General features: G+C 42.8%; 1 protein-coding gene across 8 annotated transcripts in view; it reads left to right on the forward strand.

The window, feature by feature from the left end:
- Positions 1-23,529, forward strand: part of LOC103185469 (protein tyrosine phosphatase receptor type D) — a 327,531-nt gene that overhangs the window by 256,610 nt on the left and 47,392 nt on the right. For 3 of the 8 annotated variants that reach the window (XM_042332524.1, XM_042332531.1, XM_042332534.1), the window contains 9 exons: positions 717-1,304; positions 1,666-1,766; positions 4,597-4,853; positions 10,315-10,405; positions 13,962-14,177; positions 16,068-16,228; positions 17,442-17,453; positions 18,549-18,661; positions 23,483-23,524. In XM_042332524.1, coding sequence (XP_042188458.1) covers positions 717-1,304; positions 1,666-1,766; positions 4,597-4,853; positions 10,315-10,405; positions 13,962-14,177; positions 16,068-16,228; positions 17,442-17,453; positions 18,549-18,661; positions 23,483-23,524 — 1,581 coding nt within the window. The remainder of the gene's footprint in view (positions 1-716; positions 1,305-1,665; positions 1,767-4,596; positions 4,854-10,314; positions 10,406-13,961; positions 14,178-16,067; positions 16,229-17,441; positions 17,454-18,548; positions 18,662-23,482; positions 23,525-23,529) is intronic. The other 5 variants (XM_042332541.1, XM_042332552.1, XM_042332528.1 and 2 more) reach the window with 5 other exon arrangements.

A 23,529-nucleotide genomic window follows, 5' to 3' on the forward strand; every position in this document is an offset into this window, starting at 1 on the left:
AAGGGTTGTGACCGGGAAGAGACTGTGCTAACTACAGAGAAAAATCTGATAAGAGGAGCTCCACCTCCAAACTGCAAAGATGAATGAGTTTTGTCCAAGAGTTAGATATTTGTGGTTGAAGACCGAATAAAAACGTAAGGTATCCCTATTCTACAACTGTGCAATCTGCCATGATTGTACTTCTACAGTAACCTTTTACACCAATAAGTACCAGGTAGCTCAGCACTAGTGCTAAAACCCTCCAGAACAACAGAGAAAAAGAACAACGTCAACAACAATTCGCATTTATATTGTGCCCTTTACCCAATGCAGTGTCTCGGAGCACATTTGATGAGGACTGATTTTTATAGCGGTAATTTGGTAGCGTTTGCCTACAAAAACAGTCACTCCTCTTCATAGTAAATTCTGCGAAGCGCTTTGAGACGTCTTCCCATTGTGAAAGGCACTACACCAAATGTAAGTATTATTGTAAATGTTTACCCAAAGCAAAAGCCTATGGAATTTCGCTAGGATTTTAAGACAGGGTTGTGTTGTTACTCTCCAATTTATTTTGCAATTGGCAGGAGCAGTTTCCAATAATGTGATAACATCACTGGACGAGAAGCAACACATCAACTGTGGCACTTTTCACCACATTGTGTTTCTTGTTTGTGTGTGTATGTTACAGAGCACGATAATGAGCCCATTCTAATTCATGTTTTCATTTACTGTAACAGTTCCTGGAAGACCTCGTCTGCTGGTTAGTCACACACAGATGAACACCGCCCTGATTCAGTGGCACCCTCCCGTGGAGACCTTCGGACCACTTCTGGGCTATCGTTTAAAATTCGGACGCAAAGACGCTGAACTTTTAACAACGCTGGAATTTTCAAAGAATGACGACCATTATACAGCCACTGACATCCACAAGGGCACCTCTTATGTCTTCAAACTCTCCGCAAAAAACCGAGTTGGCTTTGGAGAAGAGATTGTGAAAGAAATCACAATACTCGAAGATAAGCCAAGTGGATTCCCCCAAAACCCACGGGCTGACAGCACCACAGCAAGAAATATTGAGCTGAGCTGGCAGCCACCGGTCTTAGCAGAACGCAATGGCATTATTACCAAATATACCGTTCTGTACAGAGATATCAACAGCCCAAATAACCCAATAGAGCTCTCCGTGGCTTCTCCTGACACAAAGCTGATGCTCTCCAATCTAATTCCAGACACCACATATGATATCAAAGTTCAAGCTCATACAAGTAAAGGTCCCGGTCCATATAGTCCTAGTGTTCAATTCCGGACACTGCCACAGGATCCAGGTAGGATTTGTCTATTTGTGTGCTGCTAGATGCAGGTGGATGACAATATTAGAGAGTTGGGTTTTTACTTTAGATCTCACTGCATCCTACAACGCGAAAGGTAAAGTACTTAATGTAGAATGGGGACTACTCAGTATATGCAAACCGTTGAGGCTCCCTAAGCCATCGTGACAATAAAGGTAAGTTTCAGTTACTAAGACTTAAATGCAAGTTCAAGTTGATATTGGGTTGTGTATAATGCAGGTAGGAGGTGTGACTTCCAATGATACTGTTAAACACTGTCTGATAACTGTGTCGATAGGCCTCAAACAAGAAGTCAAAACAGTCCCATCTAAATTGACCTCCTACTTCCTTCTTTCAGCAGTGTTTGCAAAAAATTTCCATGTAAAAGCTCTAATGAAGACTTCCGTACTGTTGACGTGGGAGATTCCCGAGAACTATAACACTGCCATTCCTTTCAAAGTGAGTTGTCAATGCAAAATGCTGATCGATGCTGACTGTGACGCTGGTTGTATTTGAAACATGATTGAAACTGCCTTAAAGTTATAAAACTGCAGTAGAGTCTCTCCACTGTTCTCCTAACCTTTCTCAAGCACAGACCTATTATTCATGGTAACAAACGTGGACCTCTGTTAAATTACTGATTTAATAGTGCAGTGGGACGCAAGGTTAACTGAAAGAGCGAAACAGGCTTCCGCCAGTTCACCAAAGGTGACTTTATTTGTTTGCTCAGTGATTGATAGCATGCTGCTGGTGGTTACTTTGACGTGTTTAACCTGGCATTTTAACAAATTACCAAGCACAAACTACACCAATGCTGTCAGTCTGGGTTCTGTTGACAAACTGACAAGTATATCTTGTGTCAATCAAAGTTGAGATATGAAATCAGTTGAAGTTTGCAGACACAAGTATAACCCTCTCTGTTGGAAGTAGCATAATTTGTGAGCCCCACAAGGCTTTTAAGTGTAATAGCAGACTGCTCCTATTCCATTAGTTAACTGTCCATTTAAATAACATCAAGAAAATAACAATCAGGTATGAGACTCCTAAATCAGTGCTGCCTCTTTATCATAATATTTAATAATAATCCTTATATTTGGTATAATGCCTTTCAAGTTGGGAGAAAATCTCAAAGGATTATTATTATGATATTAGTGATAGGATTTACAAATAGTGACCAAATCGCAAATAGAAGCACCTCTCTGTATCCGGAATTGTGTTGTGCCGACTGACAGGAATGCCGCTCTGGACTTCCCATTTGTCTCTCCGTCACGTCACAGTAAACTTCCCGTCGTTCAGGATGAGGTACTTCCTGTTAACTGGCAGGAGCTATTATTCATGAATCTTGTTGAAAATAGCACATTACAAACCTTCATAAGAAGGTAAGATCACAAAAGGCTCTTTAGCCCATCCAGGCTCATCCCATCTTTTAGGTCTTTCATCAAAACTGTACAGACTATTTTCATCTACAATCTGACTTACAGGCCTGAATTATTGTTTACTGAATTAGAAGCCTTGCATTTCCTCGATAGATGCTTCAACAGTTTGTGGTATATAACTCAAAGGATGGATCATAAGTCAGAGGAGGTGAGACAAAGCATTAAGCCCAACCCTACCTTTAGTAACACGTGGAATTATAGTCATGCTATTACAGTAAGGGCATCTTGACATTGGAGGGTATAAGGTGAAGGATAATTATCTTGACAGCTGGAATATAGCATCTGAGTTGAGATGAGAGGCTACAGAGATTGGGAAAGTTCACACTAAAGAAGAGAAAGCTCAGGGAAGATCTTGTTGAATGTTCAAGATCCTAAAGAGCTTTAAATAAACAAAACCTATAAATCCTGGCCAAAGTCTGGAAGAGGGAAGGTAAACAGGCAGTACAGATTTAATCATTTAACAAAGACTTGAAGAACCTGTGAAATAGATTACTGGATAGTCGGTGGAGGCAAACTAGGTCAGCAAATTCAAGAGGGAATTAGAGAGCTATTTGGCAAACAAATTGATTGAGAGGTGTGAGGCATACATCTTATAAACTAACTCATGCCTCTTCCCTCATTTATCATACTGTGGGATAGACCAGCCTGATGCAGCTCAGCACTCTTTTCATATAAGTTTCCTGTATATTTCTATTCTCCTAACATCATTGATTCCCTTTGAATCGTCTTCACTGCAGATTTTGCTGAACCTCATACTTATTGGAGCAACACTTTGCATCTCAGTTTCACCTCCAAATGCAGACATTGTACCTCGATACTTTTATCAAAAGCCAGTGAGAAATATGGAGAGCTGGTTTCTGAAGGATTTATCCCATGGGATCCTAGCTAGCCAGAAATGTCCATGATGAACTTTTATCATGATAGCTATCACCGCTTCCTGTTAACAAGGCGATTCATTATCCATTTTGCAGCTCCTTTCTTGATCCCACTAGCTTTCACATTATTCATTATTCTCTCTGTAAGTCAGGTATATGATATCCACTAGATTCCATAGCACAGACCTGTTCCACATTGTATAGATCTGAGCTCATTTGTAAACCCGTGTTCACATGAATCTATTTATTGCCTTTGCTCTCACCGAATGTTTTTGGAGTGCATTCTGAGGAATCGACTCCCAATGTTTTCCCTGCTAAATTCACCAGGCAATGCTTCTGACTTTTTTTTGTTAGAGGAAAGGTCGAAATAAATGAGCTGTTCTCCAGCCCCCACCCACCCAGTACAACCCTTCTGTCAAATGAGCTGTGAGAAATGTCTGCAGCCACACGCACTATACACACCGTGTACTTATACTCTCATTTACTGAAATGCTCTCTCAGAAATGTGTATGTGATCTTGATGCTTAATGAAGCTTTTCAAGAAACTGCTTTTCTTACTCATCAAGTTGCTGCTGCTCACTATTTTCTCTGTCAATTCATACATACTACCCCACCACCACCCAGTTCTTTCTACTTTCTGCCAGTGGTTTCTGCAGTACAAACTGTTGTGATAAAACCTGCCTTCCACACTCCGTCTCAGGCTCAAAAAACTCCCATTTATAATTAATTCATTCCCCCAGATACTGCGAGTTCAATGTCTCAGCCTGACAAACAACAAATATCGTTGAATCAAAGATAGCTCAGGGCTAAATTTTGCTAGAATCTTTGCCATAAAATGATTCATAGCTACAAAATCAAACTTTGACAGAGTCTGAAATTAAGAACATATCAATAAACTATCAGTAAAGATTGAAATAATTATGTCATCTGTAAGTTACAGTAAACTAATAGAAGTTTATTTTTCACACGGTGTTATAGATCATCTATAATAATGACCACATTGAAGTGGATGGGAGAGCCACGCAGAAGCTGATCACCAACTTGAGACCGGACACATCGTACTCATTTGTCTTGACTAATCGAGGGAATAGTGCAGGTGGACTACAACAAGTGGTCTCAGCGCACACCGCGCCAGATATGCTCCGCACCAAGCCCGTCTTCATTGAGAAAACCAATTTGGATGGAATGCTGACTGTGGAGCTGACCGCAGTGCCACCTACACAAGCCGCAGTGAAGTAAGCAATCGCTTAGCGATCCCTGCGATTGTACCTTCATCTCACGTGTGTTTTTTTAAACAAGCTGAGGTTATTTTACAGGTTATTCATCATATCTGTGGATAATTTTTTCTTGTGGGTATTTTTAATTTATTTTTTTCAATCAAAAATGGAAGTGGTCTTGCCCCTGGAGTTTTCCTATTGCTTATAACTGATGGGAATTCTGGCTCTAGGAGTAACCTCAATTAGGCACAGTAGTAAATCTGAACTGCTGTTAATTTTGCCTCTTTCTCCAGCGTAGGTTGTGTGGAGTTTATGCAATACAATTTACATTTATGTAGCGTCTTTCACGTCAGGAGGAAGTGCCAAGGCGCTTTCCACCGTTCGCTGGGCACCCGATCTGGGGCTGGGAGACAAAGAGGGTTGGGGAGGGAAAAAATTACTGAAAGTACTGTCAAAGAGGTGTGTCTTGAGGTGGGCCTTGAACAAGAGGAGGGAGGGAAGGAGCGAGTCGGAGAGAATACAGAATGGAGTTCCAGAGAGCACAGATCAATTGGCTGAAAGCTTGCACATCGATTGTAGGGTGGATAGGACAGGGGACCTGAAGCAGGCCTGTGTTCGCAATGGGAGCAAGGGGGTGGTTGGGTTGAAGGAGATCATGAAAGTTGGGTGGGGAGAGACCATAGAGGGATTTAAAGATGTGACTAAGGATTTTGAATTTAATCCTTTGGGAGGATGAAGATCCAGTAAGGATGGGGGTGATAGGCCCGCAGAGCCTGGTACAGGAGAGGACATGGGCTGCAGAGTTCTGGATAGTCTGCAGCTTGTGGAGGGAAGTGCTGGGGAAAGCATTGAGGGGAGCAAGAGGGTAGTCAAGCTGGGATGTGATGAAAGCGACACAGAGGCTAAATCTAGTTGCAGCTACTGATCCACCACCTAATTTTTCTCCATCAGTTAGAATCGCTGTTGTTGACAGAAATGGGAACACTCAAGGCTACTTTTACCTCAGTATTGAGAGCCCTATTCCTCTGCAACTGTACATCGCTCTGCGCCAGTATATTCCTGTTGTTGGCAAGATAAAATAGGAGGCGTGCTTTCCGATATTTTACAAGTTGAAATGTAACTAAATAAAATCAATAGGCCCACAGATGGCAATGCATTATAGGATTCAAAGTGGATTTCCATGATATTGTACGTTTAATTATGGCCCTTGGGCAGAAAAATCCTTTGCTTTTGCAGTAACCGATATTTCTTTGGCAAATCTCACACGTGACAATCACTGACTACACCAGACAAGTGAGTAAATGATGGTGTGGAGAGGAGAAGCGCATGGGGACAGAACATCCTTCTATGTCTAAATAAATACACACAACTGAGAATTTTGTTGTTTTCCAATTTAAATTCCCTTGTTTCTTAGTGTTTTATCACCAGTGCTGATATACGACTCATATTCTAGAATGAACACGTCGAGAGGGTATTGCTGGGGTAACCATTGTAGCAAAATGGGAGGCAAGATAGGAAAGGGTGGGTGCTCTTTCAGTGAAATGTCCTTCATTTTAACTTTTTCCGGATTTCAACCATTATTCATGCTTCTTTTACACAAAAGATATTTACTCACGGGTATCTACTTACCTCAAGCCTAGGTGTTTGGAGACAACAACAAAGACTTGCATTTATATAGGGTCCTTCACATGAGACAGCGTCTTGGGCCACTGAAAACATAAGGGTAGATATTTGTGTTCAACCCTATCCTTGAGAGAGATGTCATGCCTCATCAACAGCAACAACAACAATATTTCATTTATAGAGCGCCTTTCACGTCGGGAGGACGTCCCAAGGCACTGGACAGTTGGGTCGGGACCCGAGCAGAGGGGTAATGGTCAGGTGGAGGGGAGGAAAGGGAGGGAGCGAGGAGGGGGTAGAGAGTCGAGAGGAGTGAGTTAGGAGTCATGTAGGAGTTAGGTTGACATTCAGTGCCTTGGAACGTCCTTATAACATGAAAGGCGCTATACAATTTGAAGATGGGGCAAGGAGGATTGATTGAGGGAGTTCCAGAGGGGAAACTCAACCACTAAATGAAGAAGATGAGGAAAAGGTTTTGGAGAAGGCTTTGTTATTCATGATCATATTCTTGGCAGAAGTGCGAGGACACAGGCATTCCCAAGATTCTCAGTGTCCACCTTACAAAATGAAGCTGGACAAGAATGTCAATTGAAAGATGGAAACAGGCCATTTTGCCCAACTTGCCAGTGTTTATACTACACATAAGCTTCCAATCTCCTTTCCTATGCCCCTTCTATTCCCTTATCCCTCATGTATACATCAAGTTTCTTTTTAAATCCAGCAGTGAGTTCCACATTCTGACCACCCTCTCTGTGAACAAGTTTCTCTTAAATTTCCTTTTACATCTACTATTTCCTGTCCTATACTTATGTCCCATCTTTTTGGACTTTCCAACAAGGTGGAAAGGTGGAAACACTTGGCAGCGTCCACCTAATGAATCCTTTGATAATTGTAAACAACTCTATCAGGTTCCCTTCAACTGTCCCATCCAGATAGGTATGTTTTAACCCTTCCAATCTTTTTTTGAAGTTTGTATTCTACTCAATACCAGATCAATAGAATCATCTATGTGTAACTGAGGATGACACTGAGTCTTAAGGGTGCCATTAATTTCAAATTATAAATGTTTGTGGTCATCTACTGGGGCATGTTTTTATATATGTATATATTTGCTTTGCTACATATATATATGTATATCGATGAGTATTTGATTAATATCTGCACACTTGGTTGTGTTTTGTTATTAATGTACAGCTATGGGATCAAATCTTAATATTGGCATTATACTCTTTTAATAGACAACGCTAAGGTCTTTGTAACCACCTTCTTTAAAGTGCAAGAACCTTATAGTAAAAAGGAACATGTTTTGAAACCTATCTTATTTGATTTTTATGCTTGCTAAATCTATACTTCTAATAAAAAAATCTGTAATTTTCACTAAATATTTTAGGTGCAGCTTAGCATCTTTAACATAGCATCATTTATTTTCCCATGTTTCATAAAGTACTTTTGACCCCATGAATTATGTCAGCACTTTCATAGTCATGTATAATACCCTAAGCTACTGTGTGGGACTTCTAACAAGTGACGCAATATGTGCTGTAAAGGAGACATTCCCAAATGTCTTTGGTTCTAATCGCAACAAGACACAACTAAGGTCATACCCTTTTGGCTTGAGTTGAATTGTCTCTGTTCCAGCTTTGGTTAGCTCCTGCCCTTTCGTTGTTGCTAACTCACCATGAAGCAGGCCAGGGTTTGCTGAGCAAAGGGAGCTGGGAGTTGATAGGGTTGTAGGAGGTCATGGAGGTAGAGTGGGGAGAGACCATGGAGGGATTTAAAGATGAGAATAATAATCTTGAATTCAGTCCTTTGGAGGATGAAGATCCAGTGAAGCTGAGCAAGGATGGGAACTCCTTAATCTCATTCTCTGCTGTTAGAGGGTCCCACATGCCAGACTGCAATTGTCTTCCCACTTGCTGCCCAATTCTAGGGAAAATTCACACCTTGAATTTTGGGCACAACTGAAGCTACACAAAAAATATCTAAACTGATAGTAACTTTCAACGTCTTCCATTGGGATTTTGAGCCTCTGATTTGTTGTTCACCTGCAGCTCCGTTTATGTTTCAATAGTACAGAGAAATCCAATTACCTCCTTTGATGCAATGTGTAAACCTCACTTGACTACATCTCATTTTGTGAAGTACTTTGAAACTTTGTCTTATGTGAAAGAGGCTAACTGAATCAAGTCCTTGTTGCTGACTTGCGGACATTGAACTAGATTTGCTTGTTAGCCAGGATTGTGATGAGCTGGGAGGACATTATATAATGCCAGCTAGCACAAAGGAGATGTTTATTCAGAGCCACGGCATTCTGTATGCAAGGCTGGATGTGTGACTCATGTTGGTCATTTATATTGGACTTCTCTCAAGACAGAAACCCGTTTAGTTAGATGAGAGCAACATGTGCAGGGTGTTTCCTACCTAGGTGTGAGGTGATACACTTAGGTAGGAAAAATGATAGAAGACAATATAGACTTGGTAGCTCAATCTTAAGGGGGGTGAACGTACAGAAAGATCTGGGTGTTCAAGTAAGTGAATCATTAAAGGTAGCGGGGCAGATAAATAAGGCAGTAAAAAAGGTATTTGGTGTACTGAGCTTTATTAGTAGGGGCATAGAGTATAAGAGTAGGGAGATTATGGTTATTCTATGCAAAACACTGGTTAGGCCTCAGCTGGAGTACCGCGTCCAGTTCTGGGCACCTTACTTCAGGAAGGACATTAAGGCACTGGAAAGGGTGCAGAGGAGATTCACGAGAATGATACCAGGAATGGGGAACCTTAGTTATGAGGACAGGCTGGAGAAGTTAGGACTTTTCCCATTAGAGCAGAGAAGGTTACGCGGGGACCTGATAGAGGTCTTCAAGATCATGAAAGGTTTCGACAGGCTAGATAAGGAAAAGCTGTTTCCGCTGGTAGGTGTGTCTGTGACCCGTGGTCATAGTCTTAAGATATCTACCAAAAGAAGCAGAGGGGAGGTTAGAAGAAATGTTTTCACTCAGCGAGTTGTTCGAATTTGGAATGATCTGCCTGAAAGGGTAGTGAAGTCCAATTCGATAACAGCTTTTAAGAGAGAACTGGATAAGTATCTGGGGAAGACGGGTTTGCAGGGTTATGGGGAGAAAGCTGGTGATTGGGGTTAGTGAAAGTGACTTGCTCTGTCAAACAACAACAACAACAAGATTCCATTTATAGAGCGCCTTTCACGTCAGGAGGACGTCCCAAGGCGCTGCACAGTTGGGTCATGACCCGAGCAGGGGGGAAATGGTCAGGGTGAGGGGAGGGAAGGGAGGGAGAGAGGAGGGGGGAAATGGTCAGGGTGAGGGGAGGGAAGGGAGGGAGCGAGGAGGAGGAAGAGAGTCGAGAGGGGAGCTGAAGGCACGGTCAAAGAGAAAGGTTTTGAGACCGGCCTTGAAGGAGGAAAGGGAGGAAGCAAGGCGAAGGCACTGGGGGATGGAGTTCCAGAGCCTCGGGGCTGAGAGGCTGAAGGCCCGACCACCGATAGTAGGGCGGTTGGGGCGGGGGACGTGGAGCAGACCGGAGCCAGAGGAACGGAGGGTACGGGCAGGTAGGTAGGGGATAGTAGGTTGGAGAGGTAGGAGGGAGCAAGGCCGTGAATGGCCTTGTAGGTGAGGATGAGGATCTTGAAATCAATCCTCTGGGGGATGGGGAGCCAGTGGAGGCGAGCGAGGGTGGGAGTGATGTGGTCCCGAAGCCTGGTGCGGGACAGTACACGAGCTGCAGAGTTCTGAATGACACTCAAAGAGCCGGCACAAACTCAATGGGCCGAATGGCCTCCTTCTGTACCGTAACATTCTATGAATCTATGTGTTTTATTCTCAATTGTGCTTTTCTTTCACAGAGGATATTATATTGTAGTTGTGCCTTTGAAGAAAGCACGTGGAAAGTTTCTTAAGCTCTGGGAGAGTCCCGATGAGATGGATTTGGAGGAGGTAAGCATCCACCTGCTACCCCATTACACAATTAGAACAGGAAGGAAAAGCAACTCAGTCTAACTAATAGATATTTCTGCTAGCTCCAACATATCGTGCGGAAAGGGCATATAATTTGTGATGGTTCACAATAGGCTCCTTAAATTAAGAAGCCTGTTAAAATTTCCGCCAACCGGATCTCTGCTCCAGAAATGGATCACATGGAGTACAGCTCTCACTCAGCTGTGTAACAGGAAGGAGCCTTCATTTTGTAATTGTTGGGATCCTTATTCAGGAATCCTTTTAAGAAATATGGCAAATTGAACCTGATCTCAGTTCACAGAATTTCACTGTGAATGTATTTTTCCTTCATTTGTTCATAGTGCTGAGGTCAAGTGTGCAAAACATGTTCCAGAATTTGACTTTGTTTTATTAGACTTTTTTGAACAGAGGGTGTCTGACACAACCGGAAATCCATCACCATGCTTAAGGGTCTCCAAACCAAACTACTAGAACTGCTGTTTTTATCACATCCTGCTTAGACTTTTCCAATACACTCATTGCTGGTCTCCCTAATTCCATCATTCACAAGCTTTAGCCTATCCAAAACACCATCATCCGCATCAAACTGCACACCCATCACCCCATTCCTTGCCATTCTCCCCTAGCTCCCAGCACGCCTTCAAGATCCTCTCTAGAAATCCATCCACTTGGCACCTTATTATCTTTTCAATCTCCTTACCTACTCCTCCGTCTCATCCCTCCACTCAGCAAACTCAGGCTTGTACATGTGTCTATTCGATTCTGATATTCATTTGCCAGACATGTCACCTCAGAGCCGACTCAAAACCAAACATACCCTGTTTACTCCATGTTTCTCTCCTCCCTCTTCCTCTCCTCAAGGCATCTCTTTATTTCCTTCCACTATATGCTTTGAGTTGCCAGAACCCACAACCTTCAGAGCTATGAAGTGGACACAAATATGTACATATTTAGTGACAGAGGATAGTTAAAGTGGATTATACTTACCCTTTAAATCTACATAAGACCCTTAAAAGCTGCACGTGTCTGAGAGTCACTTATCTAACTTCAGGTGGAGTGGAAGATAATAGTAATAATAATCCTTATATTTGATAGGCGCTTTTCATGTTGGGAAGACATCTCAAAGCACTCCACAGGATTTACAATAAAGTGGAGTGACTGTGTACCTTGTTGGCAAAACATAGAAATTTACAGCAGAAAGAAAGACCACCCGGCCCATCGGGTCTATGTTGGCTCTTTTAAAAATAATCTTATCAGGCCCATTCATTTGTCATTTCCCCATTTCCCAGTCAGTTATTTCTTTTTCAGTATTTTTCTGGTTCCCTTTTGAAAACTAATGTGGATTCCATCTCAATCGCCGCTCCTGACAGGACATTTCATATCTTAACCACGCTGTGGGTGAAAAAAGTTCTTCTAATCTCATTTATATATTTATTAACTTTCTTAAAATTGGTGCCTTCTGATCACTGACTCACTGACCAGTGGAACCAAACCAGGTACCAATAAGGTCACAGCTCAGTGCCCTGGTTTCAGACAGTGGATCAGACTCTACAGCCCCAATTGCTAATTTATTAAAATTGTTTCTTTATTTGTCAAAGTTCATCACGCAATAATAAACGTGAGGAAAAAATTATATTTTCGGAAGAAATATTCAGGAATAAGCCCATTGTCTGAAATTCAAAATTAAAGTGTAAATTATATGACAATTAAGAGAAATGGTGGCAACCGCCTCACCATTGGTCGGCGAGATTTCAGATATTCTGTAGCTCAGTGGTTAGAGCACTCGCCGCGCAAGCGAGAGACCTGGGCTCGAATCCCAGCAGGGCGAAATGTTGGGCAAGTTTCCTTACTCCACACACCTCTGTTTACCTAGCAGTAATTAGGAGCCCAGTTGTTAGTCGATTAGCTCTGTGAAGTGCTTTGAGACTTCTCAAAGATGTGATAAGGCGCTATATCAAATGCAAGGATTATTATTATTATGCCTCTGATTGCTGGAACTCCATTCTGGAATCCCTGCATCTCACCAATCTCTCCTCATTTCAAAAGCCCACCTCAGGACTTAACTCTTTTATCCCACTTTCAGTCATCTTTCCTTGCCTTTCCTCTCCCCCCAATCCCCACCTTCTTCACCTTCCACTCATAGTTCGGGTGCCCAGCCAACTGTGTGAAGTGTTTTGGGACTCTAGTCCTTAAATAAAATACATACGCCCACACCATCATTCAAGCCAGGAGTGGGTGACGGCTGAGAGTGAGGAGATCTGCATGTTGTTTGCACAGGGAGGGGAAAAAAGCAAACATTGCAAAAGTTAAGGGGCCCTCACAATACTGCAGTGCTGTTTCCACCTTCTCGTCACCCTCCGTCAGCTCAGGAAGTGGACAATCCTGCCTGCAACACGATTGATTCAGAGATGTTGACCCATCGCGGGGTGGAAAACTGCAGCACGTGACATTATTTCCCCACTCCTAACCAGCGATTGACTATTTTTGACTTGCATTCGAATCGCTCCATGGCTTCTGTGATCTCCTGCCATCCTACCCACCTTCGCACAGCAATCAGCAGCCTGCTACATGTTCCCTGCCCTTTCCGCCCAACAATCACGTGCAAGATTTCAGCCATTCCAGCTCTCTGGAACTAAACAGCAAATTCCTCAGGTTCCCAGATATGTTAGACGAGCACATTCTCTGGGATGCCCAAGCCTTGAATCTTGCCAACCTGCACCCAATGCTTTCTGGAATTAGGTAAGCAGGGGGTGCATTCCATTCCAGAAACAGGGACATTGTCATTGTCGGTGCAATACATAAGGAGAACTCTCGGTCTGGTTTGGTTACTCTGAAGCATGATGATGGGTTTCCACATGTATCAGACACACAACTGACCAAAAAAAATGATACATCTAGCAGCTAACCCGAGATGAACATGTGAATGGAGGGTTAGCCGCAGCCACATCTGAGCACTAGTAGGACCCTCTAAATATCCTTTGGGGAATCTCTTAAATTGGACCTGAGAGTAAATATAGTGCCTATTCCCCCCCCTCCCACCAGCATCACAGTAAAACTGTATGACAGTCTGGCTCAGTGGTAACACTCTCGTCTCTTGAGTCAGCAGGTTGTGAGTTCAAGCCCTAAATATCTAAGCTGACACTCCATTGCAAGGGCTGTGTTGCATTGTCGGATGAGACGTTATACCAAGGTCCCGTTTGTTTGCTCAGGTGGACATTAATGATCTAATGACACTATTCGAAAAGAGAAGGGAGTTTCTCCTGGAGTCCTGGCCAGCCATTCCTCTAATAAAATTGGTCATTCACTTCATGGCTGTTTGTGGGACCTTGTGTGCAAATTGGCTTCCGTGTTTGACTACAAAAACACAACTTGGCAGTAAATCCTGAGAAGCACTCTTGGCTTCCTCCTCGCGCTATACCAAATGCAAAGCTTATTATTATTATTAAGATTGTGGATTTTGATTTTGTTTCTAGGCTTTGGTTTTGCACATTACAATTAAAAGAATGACTTAGGAAAATACATCTTTCTTTTCCAGCTACTTAAAGAAATCTCCAGGAAACGAAGAAGCCTCCAACGTCTGCGGAGGCACGCAGACCTGTCAAAACCATATATTGCAGCTTTGTTTGATGTTCTTCCGCAAAAATTCACCCTCGGTGATCAGAAGTTTTACAGTGGATTTGAGAATAGGCGACTCCAAAGTGGCCAGGAATATGTTTTCTTTATCTTAGCTGTGCTTGACAGCCCGGAATCTGTAAGTTGCTTTCAATTCAGTCATTTCATATGTTCCAATGTATTGTTTTAGCTTAAATAATCGATGGTGACTTTAATGCTATTCCCTGCTATAAATAATTAAAGGTTGCAAAACAAGCCATGCATAATATATGTATGCATAATATGTGTATAATCTTTATATATAATATATGCATAAATATATATAATCTATACATAAATATATATAATATAAAGGTAGTTATGACATGGATTGATTGATTTAGTTGCAGATGTAGTACACTTGTTGCGAAGGCAAGATAAGCATTGCCTAATTGTCGTAATTTGCTCAGCTTTGTTGTATAATTTGTAACACATTAAAATGTCATGTAACAATGGTGCAATGATAAGGTAGCTTTTAGAATTAAGCATTGCAGCATCCCGTTCCATGCTTGCAGGTTCTCTGCATTAAGGTTTTTTTATGCTCTCAAATGTAGTACGCAAAAGGAATGAATTAATCCTCCCTTCGGGACAGAGTTCAGGTGATATGATGCTAATCGTGCCACAAAATATATTAAAAGGATGTGGATACATGTGCAAGCCTATGGGGACAGTATTTTGTAATGCTACCCTCGCTGATAGCTGTTGCCTTAAAAGTCATTGTAATGAAATGTTTGAACTATTTGGTGTTTGCAAAACTAGCAAATGCCTTAAGTCAGCGAACATTACGATAATTATATTAACTCTTGCTCGGCGTTAAGGCATTACAAAAATATTGCACAAAGGCAATGTTCCTCTTGACTCCTTCAGGGCCCATCCATGTACATCCAGATAGGAATTGCTGACAACTCAGAGAAAATCACCTGGGACGCTTAGTGCTTAAATGAAATGTACCCCTTGGGTGGTCAGGTGATCTTACTGAATGCCACTGTGGAACAGCTTGGTCCTGAAGGTGACCCTTGCTATCCTTCTGTCACAGTAAAATCTGTTGTCTCCTACCCCACAGAAAGCACATATAAGTTTTGGGTTGTCAGTCAGATCTGCCTTCAAAGTACAAATGGGAAGTTTGGGATTTAGGTTTCTCGGTTCCTTTTTTGGAGCTTGCTTAAATGCCCTCAGGGAACAGGGAACAAATTTCCAGGCAAATAGTTTTTTTCCCTTAAAACAATTAACCATGGATAATTTTTCATCTTGTGTTTTGTTTTCATTACTCCCAGGAGGGGAGGTGTATATTGTCAGATTTTTTTTAATCAGCCAGATGTCTTGACATGTGGAAACCCATCACCATGCTTAAGAGTATCCAAACCAGACTAAGAGCTCCACATGTGTATGCCACCTATGCATGAAAATTTCCCTATGTCTGGAATGATTACACACTCTTTTTGTGGAGGGACGCACCCTGCTTACACTAATTCCAGAAAATATTACAACAACAACTTATATATAAGTATATAGTGCCCTCCACACAAGGTAGCGTCTGAGAGCACTTGGGTGGAAGTTGAACAAAAGCCATGCATTGTGTGTTGGGGTACTGCTAGAATTTAACCATCTGAAACTGGGGACGGACTTAGTGTATCTGTTCCAGGCCTTTCTGACGGAGGTGGTTAGTCCCAAGAGCGAATTTGATGGGTCTCGCTGTATCATCCGCAATATTGCATCTGGTATCTCATCTACCAGCTTCTTCTGTAATACTATTATTTAACACACCTGAAATAAGCATTTTGCCACAGAACGAGAAATTGTCCGTGCAGAATACTTAAGGATATCTCTCCCTTGGGTCTAACATCTCTCGGAGGCAGTATTACATTGTCGCAATGTAACATCCCCATGAGCCAGTGTAATTCTTCTTTCCTAAGATTGCAATTCATTCAATTTCGAGCTATATATTAAAAAAAGGTTGATTTATTAGTTCAACTTTGCGCTCTAATTCCAGATGATGTATGCGACGAGTCCTTATTCTGACACGGTGGTATCCGCAGACCTTGATCCTCAGCCTGCCTCTGATGAAGAAGAAGGGTTGATATGGGTGGTCGGCCCTGTTTTGGCTGTGGTGTTCATCATATGCATTGTCATTGCTATTCTCCTATACAAGAGGTAAGAAATTGAGCAAGAGTGCAGCACAAGCTCAGTGAGGGATTTGATGATCCATGGTGTTGGAAGCAATTATCTTAGAAGCATAAAAATTCCAACTGAGGAAAGGTAATTCACCCCATCAAGCCTGGACTGGACCTAACTACTCAAATACAATTTTTCTGATCTTTTCCCACTCCCCTTTATATTATCTTCTTCATAATCCTCTTAACTCCAATTTCCTGCTCTTTACATGATCTCCTTTAAATCAAAGCTATTCAAAAATGTTTGTCCATTTCCTATTTTAATATAGTTACGGTCCCAGCCTCGATAGTGATTTGTAGCAAAGCATTCCCTATTGTGATAATCCTCAGTGGGACAGAGAAGTACATCTGTTGTTGACTGCTTCCTGTGCAAATCTCACGCATTTAGACCCCATAGTTTCAGTCAGCCATGCAGCTGTGTGTTACAATTGAAAGAAAAACTGAAGCAGTTTGCTGTCAACCTAAAGTCCCTGCCTCTTACCTGATCCCTAGTCGGGAACTGAACTTTTCATCTGGCTGCCTATGTTAGCCAAGATGGTCTGAGCGTCACTGTCTCCGCAGTGGAGACATGCTGTGTTTGGGAGCGCCTATGGACGGGTTTCAGAATGTCGGGCTCCAAGTTCCCTCGGCAGCCGTTGTTTCCTCACTCATTGGCAGTCCTGTGGATCATCAGGCAGCTCGTATTTGTGTTGTGCTTAAAAAAACAAGTGTTTTCTGATGTGCCATAAACATAGGGACATCTGTTCCGTTGGTTGTGAAAGTGGCACGAGCACCTTGTGAAGACGAGCAATTGCTTCAGTTGACACGGTGAATTTGCTCGGAGGCTGATAATTGCTGGACGTTTAACAATACCAAACGGTGCCACCGCCACCTCTGCTACGGCGGTGATTAAGTGCGGCATTTCAGTCTTCTCTGGTCATAAATGAATGTGACATAAGAAGCAAAATGTATTTCTGTTAAAGCACGCGTATTCCTGTTGTTTTGTCCTGACCTTTAGCCCTCTATTATATTGCTATTAGAAGGCATTAACTGCACTGATGAACTGTCAGTTCTCAATTTGCATGTTAAGTAACATGTTCCCTGCCAGGGAGCCATCCGTGGTTAAATAACTATGTTTCCATGGCAACTGTTCTCTTCAAAGGGCAGCTAACACACTGATCTTTTTCTTTTTCCTTTGTCTTTCAATGGGATAGCAAACCTGACAGGTAAGCAATGTGGATCTGCCTTGGGGGGAGAGGAGGGAGGGGCGAGGGTGTCCAGCACCGTCCTGAGACACGGGGAAAAGGATGTTGATGTTTGACCTTTGGGGGCTCTTGTTTTACCCTTCAGACTTTTGTAATGTGATAATGAGTACTTAGTACCTGGATAATTATGCCATTAGTGTCCCACGAACATGAAGCAAGCAGTAACTATGAATATTTCTCCTGCTCTACAGCGCAATCTGTATACATGCTGAATAAACTAAGGGGGGTGCTTTGACAGAAACAAGCCCTTATATTGAGCCAGCAGTGTCGTGGGGCCAGCCTGCAAGCTGTACTGCTTTTTCTGCTGGAATATCCTGAACTAGTGTTGAAAGAGATTTCCATCACTGCCAGAAGCCTGGAGTTTGTCAGTAACTTCTGACCGTGAATCGGAGCCGTGCGACCAGAGAGTTAAAGCTAATGTGTTACAATCTCTCAGCTGTGAACACTTAGTTCACATTCACGTCTGAAAAGGAATGGCATTGATATTAAGTGATTATTGCTGCCTAATATCACTGTTATCCAATTAAAGTTATCAGGCGAGGGGAGTCTGTTTGCAAATTTGACAGAATTTCTTTTTCTCTCGCTTTCAATTGTGATTTTAATAAGAATGGGCAAAACCATGACCAGGTACTTTAATACATCCCCAGGTGCCTGTCTCAGTGGTAATGCAAGGAGGAAGCAAGGAATCCGTCAATAGACTGACCAAGGAATGTAATTTAATGTACCTTCTGTATATTTGCAAGCTCCATTGGACATGGAAGGAAAACGATTGAGCCCACAAGGGAAAATACCCCCAAGAGATTGTAATTGTTTCATTTGAGAAAAACGGCACTGCTAATGCAGCAAAGTGCAGAAACTGGAAATAAGTTTATCAAATGTTTCTGCAGTAACTTTGTAGCATGCACTAGCCATTCAATTTCTGTGGATTTCATGGGTTGCAGGGAGATTTTTCCAGGAATTGATACATCCGGATGAAATGTTCTTCTGAGTTGTTTTAAGTGAGAAAGATTGAACATGTGTTTGCACTGCTAACGATAGCCTGGTTGGCCTTTGTAGGAAACGGACAGAGTCTGACTCGAGAAAAAGCAGCATACCAAACAGCAAGGAATTACCTTCACATCATCCCACAGACCCAGTCGAGCTGAGACGTCTCAATTTCCAGACCCCAGGTGAGATGTTGGACGGTTTTATTGCAAGTACTCCAGGTTTGTCTTTGCCACTTTTATCCCGTTTCTGAGAAAGTACCATCGGCACCATTTCTCTTGTCAAACGTTTACAGACTCTGTTTATCCGCACTTACCTGAGGTTTAAGAAGTATCATTGAAGAACAGGACAAGGCAGGAAGGGAAAAAAGACAATACACCTGCTCGTTGATGCTAGATGTAGTTGCTGGTTGCTTCTGATCTGCTGTGCTGCAGGCTATTGACATTGCCCTGCAGGTATCTGTGGTCCTAGCTTAATCCATACTAGCAAGAGGCTCTCTTCAGACAATGGACTCGGAAAGTGGAGTTTGTTATCATGTTTTGAAGCAAATTGCAGACTGGTTACCAGTTGGGCCTAATTAATCCTTTCACCGATGGCTCTTGTTTTTGTTCTATAACCATCGATCTTTGTTTTTAGCTGGGCTGAAGCTTCGTTTTCAATGAAAGTAGTTTGGGGGAAACGAGTCACTGTTCTTAACTTAATTGAGAGCACCTTAAAGAGATGAGGAAGAAAAATACAACATCATTCTGACCAGATAACCTCAAAGCTGTAACACTCCTGCCACACTGCTTGCCAATAGTTATGGATTCAAGTCCTGGGGGTATCTGAAACACACGGATGATGAGTTTCAGGACCGCAGAGATAGGGCAACGCAGTGGAACGTCCTGACGTTTCATCCATCTCATCCCACATCAATCAGCCTCGCTGTCAGAGGAGCGGGGAGTGGTATCAGTTGCCACACAGTTGTCTGTGTGCTATGTTGCCAGTTGTTTCCAAGCGTGAAGGAGAGAACCAGTCAAAATACAAGCAGGAATTGAATCTGGTTTAAAACACCTGCTTGGGAGCGAGTTCCAAAAGAGAAATTTAGTTTCTTTTTAAATGTCATTTGACTTGCATGCCTCTTCTTGAGTATTCTCGCACCCACTCCTCTCTTGAAGCCACTTGACCTTGTTTTGCTTATAGAATCACTGCATGTCACAGCAGGGAAACAGGCCATTTGGCCCATTAGGTCTGCACTGGTGATTTTCTCTGCATGAGCCACCAAATCTCATCCCACTCTGCTGCTCTCTCACCACATATCTTAAAATTCTGTTTTTTTTCAAGCATCTATTGAATTCTCTTCTAAAAACAATCTGAAGTAAGACTAACTGATTTGTAGTTTCCTGATTTATGCCTTTTGAAGAGAGAGTGGTCATGTTAGGTTAGCCAACCTCCAGCCCTTTCGCACAAACTTTCCTTGCCACAGAATTTTGGAAAATTATAGTTAGGGGTTTCACTAACTTCACTCACATGTTTGACATGAACCACCATGACTCCCCGTGAATAGTCTATCTTAAGTGTGAATCACTTTTTTAGCATCATTTCTCTTTGAATAATAATCTCCACCAGCTGTTCTACACCCATCCCTTGTAATTCCACATGACTAATATTTATCTTCTCTGTGAAAAATGAGGCTCAGTACTTATTTAATATCTGCCATTCTCTCACTCTTCACTACCAGCTTGCTTTCATCATCTCCTTGAGGCAAAACCTTCACTGTGACTGTCCTTTCACTAAATGTTACTTTTTCATTTTTCCCTGTGCTTAACTTTTCTAATCTCCCTCTTTGCACCTTTTCTATATGCTTTGCACCTCTCTTGACTTTCTTTCATATTATCCTTCCTTCAAGTGCTAAATGCTTTTTTTTAATCTCCCTATTTAGCCTGGAAATCCACGGGCCATTACCCTTCACAGTAAAATCCTGTGAAGCGCTTTGAGACATTTGATGATGGAATAAAGCAATATATCAAATGCAAGAGTTATTGTTATTATCAATCCATGACACCTTAGGCATTGACATCCTCCCTTTTCAACTTACTTGAATATTAACATGTTCGCTCCTTCCCCCTCCTGTTTTTAAGTATTCGCTCTTGCTAATCTGCATTTCCATTTGCCAATTTTTTAACAGTGAATCCAGATAGGGTCCATTTTTGCCTTGCTGCATTTTGCTTTTTTTTCTCAGTGAAATATCTCTGCCACCAGCTCTTTTCATTATCCATTCTCATCCTGAACCCAATTGTATTGTGGTCACCATTTCCCTAATGTTACGTCACATTCTCGCTCCACTTCATTACCCAGAACTAACTAATGGGCAACAGTTCTGCAGAGAGAAGTTACCCTCCAATACCTCACCTAAAGTGGCCATTATTCATATGAGAAATGACTGAAGGCACAGTTTTAGAGGTGACAGAGGTAGGGAGCAGCAAAACCATGGAGAGCTTTATAGATGAGGACATGGATCTTGAACTCAATCCTCTGGGGGATGAGGCCTGGCAAGGATGGGAATGATTGGTAACATCATCTGAAGTACCAATTGGTCCCATTGTGTCTCTAGTCCCTCGTATTCCAATGGTTGACCACTTTAGATGACTTCCCACCTGTTGAGTTAAATTGTGTGCCTTTTTCATGCTCCGTGAAGAATTGTTTTCCCCAAGGATGAACAGGGGCTTGTGGAGAAGAGCTTTGGTTATTTGGTTACATTGATAAAGTGGTGGCATATGAGGGCAATTAATTCTCTTCGCAGCCACTTTTGACATTGTACAACAACAACAACAACTTGAATTTATATGGTGCACTCCATGCCGGACGGCGTCTCAGAGCACTTTACAGTAATGGATCCCGGGACCGGGGGAGGGGGAGGGAGAGGAAGGTGACCAAAGGCCCGGTCGAAAAGAAAGGGCTTCACCAGAGACCTCAAAATGGGAAGGAAGGGAGCGAGACGAAGGGAGTGAGGAAGGCAGTTCCAGAGCCTCAGGGCATAGTGGCTGAAGGCACTGCTGCCGAGGGTGGAGCGGAGGACTTGGGGGAGGAGGAGGAGACCAGACCCGGAGGAACGCAGGCAACGGGTACTGTTTTGAGGAGAGAGGAGGTCAGAGAGGTAGGGGGGTGCAGAAGAGTGCAGAGACTTGAATACAAGGGTGAGGATCTTGAAATCGATCCTCTCTGGGATAGGCAGCCAGTGCAGTCTGGCAAGGACTGGGGTGATCGGGGAGCGGATTTTCGTACGGGTGAGAATGCGGGCGGCAGAGTTCTTAATGAGTTGGATTTTATGGATGGTAATGGATGGGAAACCGGCGAGGAGGGCATTAGAGTAGTCCAACCGAGAGGTGACAAAAGCATGTACCAGGGTTTCAGCGGCTTTTGGGGAGAGGTATTGGCAGAGACGGGCGATGCATTGGAGGTGGAAGAAAGTGGTGCTGGTGAGGGACTGGATGTGGGGAAGGAAGGATAATTGGGGGTTGAACCTGACGCCTAAATTGGTTATGGGTTCGGAGAGTTTTACGGGGAGGTCGGGTAGGTGGAGGAGGTGAAAGCCGTGATATTTTAGACGTTGACGAGAGCCAAAGAGTATGGATTCCGTCTTGTCAACTTTCAGCTGAAGGAAATTTGCACTCATCCAGCCCCTGAGGTCTGACAGGCAGGCTGACAGAACATCAGGGGACTGGGGGTCGCAAAGAGAGGTGGAAAAATAGAGTTGGGTGTCGTCTGCACACATGTGGAAGCGTACCCCATGCCTGTGGATGACATCCCCAAGAGGGAGCATATAGATCAGAAAGAGGAGGGGGCCAAGGATGGATCCTTGGGGGACCCCGCAGGTAACCGAGTGAGAGTGGGAGGAGAAGCTGTTTGTGCAGATGTACTGCTGGCGGTTTGTGAGGTAGGATTCGAACCAGGCGAGTGCAGTCCCACTGAGGTGAATGACGGAGGAAAGGCGGTGGAGGAGGATGTAGGTAAATGCACAGGAGTGGGAAAACCAGAGCAGAAAGCCACAGGTTCAATTTAGGTCTATGCAGAGTTAGCTGATCTCAGTAACTGAGCGCTGTAATTAACCTCAGAACTCCTGGGCTAGGAAGGGGGTAAACTTAGCCAGGATTCCTGCTGCTGATCATAACACGGAGATGCCCTTTTGGAAGATGTACATGTGTAGACATATGTGAGAGCAGGATCAGACTTGACTGGCATGTCCCTGCGATTGAATAATCTGCTATTGTTAACTGAGGTTCACACATGAATAATGGCCACTCGTGTGGTGGCCAACACCTGTAAAACCATACCCCGCAGAGGGAAATAAATAAAGAAGTCACAGTGCCTTCAGAGAAGGTGAAAATTTTTCAGATGGGGGGAGCGGGGTGGGCGATCATGGTCTCTTTTCACTTGGACAAAGATATTTACACCTTCAGTAGATATGTTTAATATTTAAAAATTATATAGCGCAATCTATCCTGGGAAATCACATGGAAATCTAACCTTTCTTAGCTCACATTGAACAAATTAAATCAAACCCTTTTGTTTTGCCCCTTTCTCTCTCAGGTCAACTTTCCATACAATCCGCTAGGAATGGAAACAATGTTGGAGGTTCTGCCTATGTTGCAGTCCACATGTATGTTTTATAATTGCTTGGTATACTTCCAAGCAGGCAGTGAAACCAGATTGTGTGTAAACGTTTAGTGTGCGGCTCCCTTTTTATATATAAAAAATACGGCCCTACACAGTAATATATAATAGTGGAAGAAAAAGTTTATTTTGATCTTTTGGATAAGGTTTGAGATTCTTTTAATATGTGACTAAAATGATTAGATCTGAAAGATACGTACGTCTTTTGACACTGTGATTTATTTTGCCAGTATTCTGTGTACAGTTTTCCATCTCATTTATTCCCCCCCTCCCCGTACTCTTCCCCCTCCCCCTTCACCCTATTCCATTGGAAAAGCAGAACCTTTATTTATACCCCCTCATTTCCTTTGCAGGTTCAGGTGTCTCCAGTCACCATGGTAACCTCCATTCTGCAAGTTAG

Source organism: Callorhinchus milii, unplaced genomic scaffold, assembly GCF_018977255.1.
Source record: "Callorhinchus milii isolate IMCB2004 unplaced genomic scaffold, IMCB_Cmil_1.0 Scaffold1, whole genome shotgun sequence".
Classification (NCBI taxonomy): domain Eukaryota; kingdom Metazoa; phylum Chordata; class Chondrichthyes; order Chimaeriformes; family Callorhinchidae; genus Callorhinchus; species Callorhinchus milii.